The sequence below is a fragment of the Mustela putorius genome, unplaced genomic scaffold, assembly GCF_011764305.1.
Source record: "Mustela putorius furo isolate JIRA1106 unplaced genomic scaffold, ASM1176430v1.1 tig00000682_pilon_pilon_pilon, whole genome shotgun sequence".
Lineage (NCBI taxonomy): Eukaryota > Metazoa > Chordata > Mammalia > Carnivora > Mustelidae > Mustela > Mustela putorius.
The window spans coordinates 2,027,207-2,035,752 of record NW_025421443.1 but is presented as its reverse complement, the minus strand read 5'-3'; the positions used below and the strand labels follow the sequence as shown (position 1 = coordinate 2,035,752).

The 8,546-nt window shown below is 52.3% G+C and overlaps 1 protein-coding gene across 1 annotated transcript; it reads left to right on the top strand.

Moving 5' to 3' along the window:
- Window positions 1-4,133: 4,133 nt before the first annotated feature.
- Window positions 4,134-7,897, top strand: HAND2 (heart and neural crest derivatives expressed 2). The gene is made up of 2 exons (XM_013063287.2): window positions 4,134-5,644; window positions 7,016-7,897. Exons 1-2 carry the CDS (start codon window positions 5,090-5,092, stop codon window positions 7,112-7,114), a joined length of 654 nt encoding a protein of 217 aa, XP_012918741.2. The 5' UTR covers window positions 4,134-5,089; the 3' UTR covers window positions 7,115-7,897.
- The last annotated feature ends 649 nt before the right edge of the window (window positions 7,898-8,546 follow it).

Sequence of the window (8,546 nt, the reverse complement as noted above, 5' to 3'; positions counted from 1 at the left end):
CCAGTCCTTCATTTTTGAAACAGACATAAGATGTTCAACGAAACTTGAGTCTGCTTTGTAGAAGTGTATGTACTTTGAGCACCACCACATTTCTGGAACCACTGTCACTTGCCCTGTCTCTGGACAACTGTTCCCCAAAAGGCAAACCAGAAAGGAAGGGACTACAGACCCTGAGTCTGAAGGAGATCCTTGCCACCACTCAGTCAATGTGCCTTGTTCTCTATGTCCTAAAAGTTCTGGGACCAAGTGACTAGCATATAAAATGACTCAGACCCACCCCAGGACAGACAAAATGCAAAGCTATCAAGGTGCCATAAGAAGCACCTATCTTGGAGCAGGTAAGGGGCTATGGTTACACCTTCAGGAACACGTTGCTTTTTCTGCCACCTTCTGGGTTTGACGTTCTTTCTGGAGTTCTTAACAAACATTCTCAGGCTCACCTTATGTAAGAGCATTATAGGAATGCTCGGTCACTTCTACTTAGTTGGTTAGGAAAATAAGGTAAAATGAGACTTGAAAAACGATGAAGGGAATTGAGCCATAATTCCCGTAAACATAAAATGTGTGTTTATGGCCCTCCGGCCTGGTTCTTTTCAGGTCCAGTTTATTTTGAGTTCTTGTGAGCAAAACACGAGATACAAACTGCCCTTGCCTTTGTAATAATAAATACCTCAAAAAGATCTGTATTTTCCCTAAAAAACAGACTGAAGTTTAAAAAAATATATATTTAGTTTAAACTAGATTGATTTTAAAAGGAATATCTCACAAGACCAAAATGTTTGCTAGGGAGTGCTCAGCCTCTCCCATGGCTCTTTGAGTCTTTTCCAGAGGAAGGGGTGGGAGTGAAGAGAAAGAGCCAAGAGACATGGGTGCAAAATAAATTGTTGAACCCGGATAGGTCTCTTTAGCTGGAGGCAGAGGTCATGCACCCTACAGTGGGTATACCACCAACTACAGTGAAGACCAGACATTGAATGAGAGCATTTCTACAACACAGGGCATTGGAAAAGGAGGCAAGTTAGTATGCGCTCACAAGGATCCCTCCTACGGGCACGCAGGGTGGCCTACAGCCTTTATCATCTCAGCTGCTTGGGCCCTTGGAATACTCAGACCAAATCTCCTTAGGGTACAGCACACCAGAGTCCACACTAGGACAGTCCCTGGGCTGACAAGGAAGGTGGAAAACTCATCTGCCCCCTCTTCTTTTTCCTCATTCACCATCCACCCCACCCTCCACACACACACCCAGAAGGCAGAGGCCATCTAAACCAGGGGCAAACTGGAGACCGCCTCTGCCTCCCAGCTTTCCAAAGTAGAGACTAACCCAGCATCCCACTAGACCTGCAGCAGCAAAATGTACAAAAGAGGACATTGACAGAAAAAAAAAAAGGGCGGGGGGGACTTCTTTGGCTGTGCGTTCAGAGTGGCGGTTGGCCAGTCTGGTCTCTGCCAGTCACCAACTACAGCTGAAGATACGAGAGTTCACCCATTTGTCCCCTGCCTCCGAGCTGCCTTTCTAAGGCTGTAGAGTCACGGCTTGACTTTCTGAGCTGTACGAAGCCCTAGACCCTCACACAGCAGTAATTAACTGATAATGACACTGTCAGTGAGCACTGATGTTCAGATTAGAATCTTTTATGACTTTTTTCTGTTCCATGTTCTCCATCTCCTTTATCACTTGCCATGAAATCTGGAACCATGAAGAGATTTGCCCATTTTTTGTTTCAATTAAAAGAGCATGAGGAAGATGGAAAGTGGCTAACTCTGATGGCCTCAACAGTGAGGCCACTGGCCTCTGGTGGACACAGCATCCCAGACCCCCACTCAGTCTTCTTCCTTTCCATTCCCGAAACCCCCTCTGGGTCTGAAAGCAACCTACCAACTACTTCCCCTGAATTGTTATCTGTTTCCGGCTGGGGTGCGACCGGCTTAACGTTGTCTACCTGCTTCCAAGGCCTAGATGTGCTCTTATAAACAGACTTTTTTTTTTTTTTTTTTAAGTATCAAATGACAGAGGATTGAACTACCAGTATTTACACATTCAGGGGTTGCCTCCCTGGTGAAAACGTAAACAGAATCCCACCACACTACCATATTCTTTCCTTGAAGAAAGAGGGCTCTAAAACATTCCACTCGTGCTAAAATCGCAGACCCATCCAAGTTGGGGGTTGAAAGCTCTAGGTCACTATTTTGTTCCATGCCCAAGTGGCATTTTACCAACAAATACAATTTCAGCTTCTCCCCACACCCTGTTCTCTGCTTTAAGATGCTATGCTGCGGCCATGCAGGGAAACTGACCCCTTGCCTAGGGAACAGATGGGCCCTGAATGGACTCCCGCCCTGGGTTTGCGAGCCTACTTCGAGCCCCTCTCAGTTCTTTCCCCTCTCCTACCGCCCAGCCACCTCAAACCTATTTCTCGGTGCTGCTGCTCAGGGCTGTAGTGGCATGTGGAGCCAGCTCTAGAACCCTGCTACAGAGGAGTTGGGTGCCCCCACCAACCCCCCCCCCATTCTCACTGACCTTGCCTTCCAACCGCAACTCTGGACCCCGCAGAAAGCGTCCAGCGGGCTGAGAAAGGACTGTCTTCATGGAGCCCTTGGGGTGGGTCTCCCTCTGCGGGGTGGGACTCCCTTTGAGACCTGGGGCCTGACCCTGCCTGCTTCAAAATGACAATACCCAAGGTGAAGGCAAGGGTCTCCTCTGGTTGAGCCCAGCCAGGGCCAGGGACGAGTCCCAGACCTGCACACCCAGACCCGCACACCTCGCCCGATCTTCTGTACTCTCTGCCCTGGGTTTCCTCTAATTCACCGCTAGCAGGGTCCTGGCTGACACTCTTTTCCACACCAGACTCTGTCTGGCCGACTCCTCCTCAGTCTCCCTTCACGACTCCCAACCGAGCCCCAGGGAAATTCCAGCTCCTGCTACTGTCCACCCCCTGCCCCAACCTCTCTTCCAGCTTTCTCAAAATGCTCACGCCACTTGGGCGCCACGGCCGGGTGCCCTGCGGCCCGGTGACTTACAAACGGAGATCCATTTTCCGTTATAATGCGTTCAAGATCACTAAGGCCAGCAGTCTAAACATCCACGAGCCGTCCTCCGGGTCTGCCTCTTAAACTGCCGTTTAATGGTTCCCCTCCGATAACTAAACCTGCTTTCCACAGATGCCCGCTTTTATGGGAGAGGCAGGAATGCAGAGATATATTTATATGTTTGTTCATAAAAACTGGAAAATAAGCTCTGAACACGCTGTAAAAAATATTCAGTTACTTACCAAACAGTCTAGTTAAACCAGGAGAACACCGATACCGGCCACACCACAAATTCGGGGAATCGAGGTGCCTGTGCTTTGAAATCGCCCAAGGTCGTCGCGGGGCTGCTGTCCCTGAAGAATATGGAAATAAGAGTATTTACAATCGGCTCGACCGTTCGTCCGGGGGGTCTCAACCAGGATCTTCAAAAGCGGCCACGGTACCAGGAGCCACCTCAGACAGCCCCGGCCAGGATAACGTGCTGGGTAAGTAAAGAGACTTCTAGACGGGCATCGCCAGCCTGTGCCCAGGTCAAAGCAGCAGCCTTCCCCCCGCTGCGCCCGCCGCCCTCCCGAGCCAGGAGACGGCTCTGGCTCCCAGCAGCCCCTTTGCGGGGGCCCCGCCGCGCTCTGCCTTTGGTACCCACCCTCCCTCCTCCCGCCCCGGCACAAAAAACGGCACGAGGCTGCCTGCTTACTTTCTTGCCTCGGATACCTATAAAAACACTTCGAAAAGAGATATCTGCGTCCCCTCCACCTTTTATTTTTTTTAACGAGAAAAGAAAACAGTGATACTATACCTGGTTTGGGATTCTTCAAGATTTGAGACTTGGGGGGAAAAATAATTTAATAGTAAAGCATCTGCTAAACACTTGCATTAACCTCTGGCTGATAAAAAAAAAAAAAAAAAAAAAAGTTTTTTTTAACCCTGCCCCCCCCCCGTTTTAATTATCTCATGGTTATGAAGGGGCAGCCAATCCTGGAAGAGGACTTCGACAATTAGCAACGAGAACATCAAAAAGTTTTATTGCGGAGAGCGAGAGGCACCGCCCCTGCAGCCCCGGGATTGGCGTGAGGAGCCTCTGACGACATATATTAACCCGAGCAGCCCTAAAGATGTAGCTGTACATGGAGATCTTGCTGGGAAAATCCGCTTACTCCCCTCACGGCGTCCAGCCCAGGAGAACCGCCGCGGCTGCCACCCGGGAGCTCCCTCGGCCACCGTGCAGACCCCTCCAAGAAGCCGAGCCGCCGCCTTCGCGCTCCGAGGCGCCTGCAGGGCTCCAGATCCTTCCCCAGAAAGAAGGAAAGGATCTGAGAAAATGGATGCACTGAGACCTCTCTGAAAACCCTCCGAGGGAGCCCGAGAGGAGTGAGGACACGTTACTCGCTGCTAAAATCACGTTCAAGGACCAAAACAACAACAACCAAAAATTTCATTAAAACAATAAGCGCCCAAGAACCCAGATCGGGCTGGTGGGGGGGAGGGGAAGGGGCGGGAAGGGGAGGGTCGCATGGAGGTAGCTTCACAGTGAGCAGTCGACCCCGCCGCCTCCCTGCAGAGCCGGGCCGGCTCTCCCAACCGCGGCTCGGACTCGTCCTGGGACTCCCGAGTTAGCTTCGGTGTCAGGATCGCGGCCGCGGTGGAGCCCGGCGACTCCGCAGATCAGCCTCGCGGGAGCCCCGGCACCTTTGCATGAGCACCAGAGGATTCTGCCTCCCTGCAGCTGCCCGGGAAGCAGGAGCCGGCGCGCGGGCCGAGGAGCAAGGCGGGAGCCGGCGGCGGCGGCGGCCAGGGGCGCACGGTGCCGGGACCAGCTCGCCGCGCCCTATGGGGAGCCGGCGGCCGAAGTGCTGCTGAGGCGGGCCCCGCGGGCCAGGCGGGGGATCCGGGCCCGGGCTGCAGCAGCCCCCTCTGCGGCTGCCGGGCCGGCCCGGGCGCCCGAGGGCTGGGGGGTGGGGGGTGGGGGAGGCCGGCCAGCGCCGAAGCAAGGGCCCCGGCCGAGGCCGCGGCGGGGCTACGCGCACGCTGGGGCGCGTGGAGGGGCGCGGAGGGCGATATGAGTCTGGTGGGGGGCTTCCCCCACCACCCGGTGGTGCACCATGAGGGCTATCCGTTCGCCGCTGCCGCTGCCGCCGCCGCTGCCGCCGCCGCCAGCCGCTGCAGCCACGAGGAGAACCCCTACTTCCATGGCTGGCTCATCGGCCACCCCGAGATGTCGCCCCCCGACTATAGCATGGCCCTGTCCTACAGCCCCGAGTACGCCAGCGGCGCCGCCGGCCTGGACCACTCCCATTACGGGGGGGTGCCGCCGGGCGCCGGGCCCCCGGGCCTAGGGGGGCCGCGCCCGGTGAAGCGCCGGGGCACCGCTAACCGCAAGGAGCGGCGCAGGACTCAGAGCATCAACAGCGCCTTCGCCGAACTGCGCGAGTGTATCCCCAACGTGCCCGCCGACACCAAACTCTCCAAGATCAAGACGCTGCGCCTGGCCACCAGCTACATCGCCTACCTCATGGACCTGCTGGCCAAGGACGACCAGAATGGCGAAGCGGAGGCCTTCAAGGCGGAGATCAAGAAGACAGATGTGAAAGAAGAGAAAAGGAAGAAGGAGCTGGTCAGTACCAAGGGGCAGGGGGCAGAAGGGGTGTGGGGTTCGTGGGACCCATGCTATCGGACTCTTTCCAGTTGGGCTGAGCAATGACATCCCTCGTTCTTTGGCTGCATCCTAAGCCACGGTTGTTTGAACCAGGTTCTGGAAAGGATGGTGTCCCCAAGAAGCTGAGGAGATGGGGGAGGATGTCAGCAGCTACAGGAGGAGGAGGTTAAGAGGGATGCTTCGCGCGCTTGATCTTCCCTCCGGGTTATCGCTGTTCCCACCCGCACTTTGGCCGAACTTTTCGGACTTCAGGGTCCCCACTGATCTTCCGATTGCCCTGGCCCAAGGGTTCTATGTCTTTTAGAGCCTTCATGTGGCCTCCAGTCCTCTCTTGCTCTCAGGTGGTTCTAAAATAAATCGCCCAGAAGCGGTAGTTAGCAATTATTTCACTATTGATCCCTATCCCTCTCTGGAGAACCAGGCCACCACTGATCCTAAGAGGGTTTTAAGGTTGTTACTACAATGGTCCGAAAACATAAAGGTAAACATAAAATCAGTACTTTTAAGTTCAGAATGCACCTTCAGTTTCTCTTTGGGGATGAGGTTAAACCGCAACTTCCCAGATTAGTGAACTTTCTGGGTATTTCTTGTTTTATTTGCATGAGCATTTTAGCAAACAGTAAATGCTAATATGGTCATTGTTGTTGTTGTTAACAGTAACATGGAATGAAAATTAGATATCTCAAGTTCCTACCAAGTGCCCATAGGTTGGTGGTGGTCCGAGCAGGGCTATTGCCATAGAGGGCCTGGAAAATAATACCATTTGTCTCTTTTTTTCTTCTTTGGGGCCTGTGTCCCTTTAGTCTGTGCATGATCTACTGACCTTCCGAATAACTAGGGATCTCAGAGGCCTCGGAGGAGAGGCACAGCTGTATTGGGGGCCGATAGCCCCCAGCCCAGGCCAGAGCAGAGGGAACTTATGCCCATTTTCCCCAGAGCGCGAACCAGGGACTGCCATTGAAAACAGGGAGACCAGATTTAGCGCCCACCCCCACTCGCGCCCCTACATCTGGCGTCAGAGAAAAAAAGGCCCCCAGCTCCTCCATAAACGACTTGGAAATAGCTGGTTGTTTATAAGCTTGCCTATCCGGTAGTTGAGCGTTGCAAGCGCAGGGAGGCCTGGCCGTTGCAAGCGCAGCTAGGACTGCGCACATCTTCATAGCTTTTCTACAGAAGCTAGGACTTGAAAACGTCCCCCCCCCAATCTCTTGCTCTCCTTCTCTCACTGTCTCCTTTTCTCGCTGGAAGAGTGCGGGGGTGAGGTGGAACCAGGTCTCCCTTCTGAATTTCTCTTTGCACTTTTCTCCCTTTCGCCTCTCCTCCGCCCAGAATGAAATCTTGAAAAGCACAGTGAGCAGCAACGACAAGAAAACCAAAGGCCGGACGGGCTGGCCGCAGCACGTCTGGGCCCTGGAGCTCAAGCAGTGAGGAGGAGGAGGAGGAGGAGAGCGCGAGTGAGCCAGGGCCCAGGAGCCGGAAGCAGACCCAGGACTCCGGGCAAGCTCTCCAGGCTCCGCTCTGAGGACTTCTTGCATTTGGAATCATCCGGTTTATTTATGTGCAATTTGCCTCCCCTCTCTTTGCCCCCCTTTGAGGCATCCGCTCCCCACCTCCCCCTCCAAAAAAAAAAAAAAAGAGTGGATATTTGAAGAAAAGCATTCCATATTTTAATATGAAGAGGACACTCCCGCGTGGTAAGGGATCCCTTCGTCTCGTAGATTCTGTGTGTGTGAATGTTCCCTCACAGCTGCGTAGGCACCAGCGTTGCCCCCTCCCCACTTACTCAACCCCTTCCAGGTAAAGACAGCAGACTATAGTGTGTATGTGAAGTGTATCTTTAATACTTGGCCTTTGGATATAAATATTCCTGGGGATTATAAAGTTTTATTTCAAAGCAGAAAACGGGGCCGCTAACATTTCCGTTGGGGTCGATATCTAGTGCTGTCTTATCATCTGTGGTCGTTCCCTATTCGAAGATGTTTCCAACAGCTACTTGTTTTGTGCACTTCCGTCCTCTAAAACTAAGTGGAATTTAATTAATATTGAAGGTGTAAACGTTGTAAGTATTCAATAAACCACTGTGTGTTTTTTTTTTACAAAAAAAAAAAACAATCTTTTAATGGTTGATACCTCAAAAGAGTTTTGAAAACAAACTGTTATACTTGTTTTCATAATATTTAAAATATTTAGAAGTAAACTAAATTATCATGATTGCCTCTAACTTTATTTGAAAGAGTCAGTAGTTCGGATCAGTCCTCACCGTGAGCTCCAACCCCTGCAAGGAAGTGAGCTTGGTGAAAATCCTGCTAAAGGACCTGGGTTCTATCGGAGTTCTGTCTTCTCCCCTCTCCTGTCCCTACCCCCACCCCTCCAGTAGGCCCAGGAGTCAGTATTAGGAGGACCTGGGCCAGAGAAAGGGCTTGGCAGTTCACTAGAAATGTGGAAAGGTGTTTTCCAGAAATCAACTGGACGTCATTCTGTGGGGGGACTTTGGTTTTTGTTTGGGGAACGTGTTTTAGGTGGAGGAGACATGAGGAGGATCCCAGGAGTTATTGCAGCCACAGGAAATAGTCTATAGTTCTTAATTCAAAATGTAGGGCTTTTGTCCGGAAAAAGAAAAAAGAGGAAAAGAGGACTTTTTTGTTTGTAATCTCCATCAGGGGGATTCTCATCGGTGCCAACCTTGGAGTGGGGGGAGAGCTTTTGGGGGAAAGTCCATGATTAGGTAACAAGGAATTTTATGTCAAGTAAGAAATCGCGAACACAACCAAGGATTTAAAGGGGGGTGATGGGGGTGGGCTAGATTTACAAGGAGCTACAGGGAACTCAATATTAACTGTGCAGTGTCTGAAGTCTTCCC

Excerpts from the sequence above, each read along its gene's own strand:
- HAND2 (XM_013063287.2), top strand. The coding sequence starts at position 5,090 with ATGAGTCTGGTGGGGGGCTTCCCCCACCACCCGGTGGTGCACCATGAG. Across the intron at positions 5,645-7,015 it reads AGAAAAGGAAGAAGGAGCTG|AATGAAATCTTGAAAAGCAC; the intron begins GTCAGTACCAAG and ends TCCTCCGCCCAG.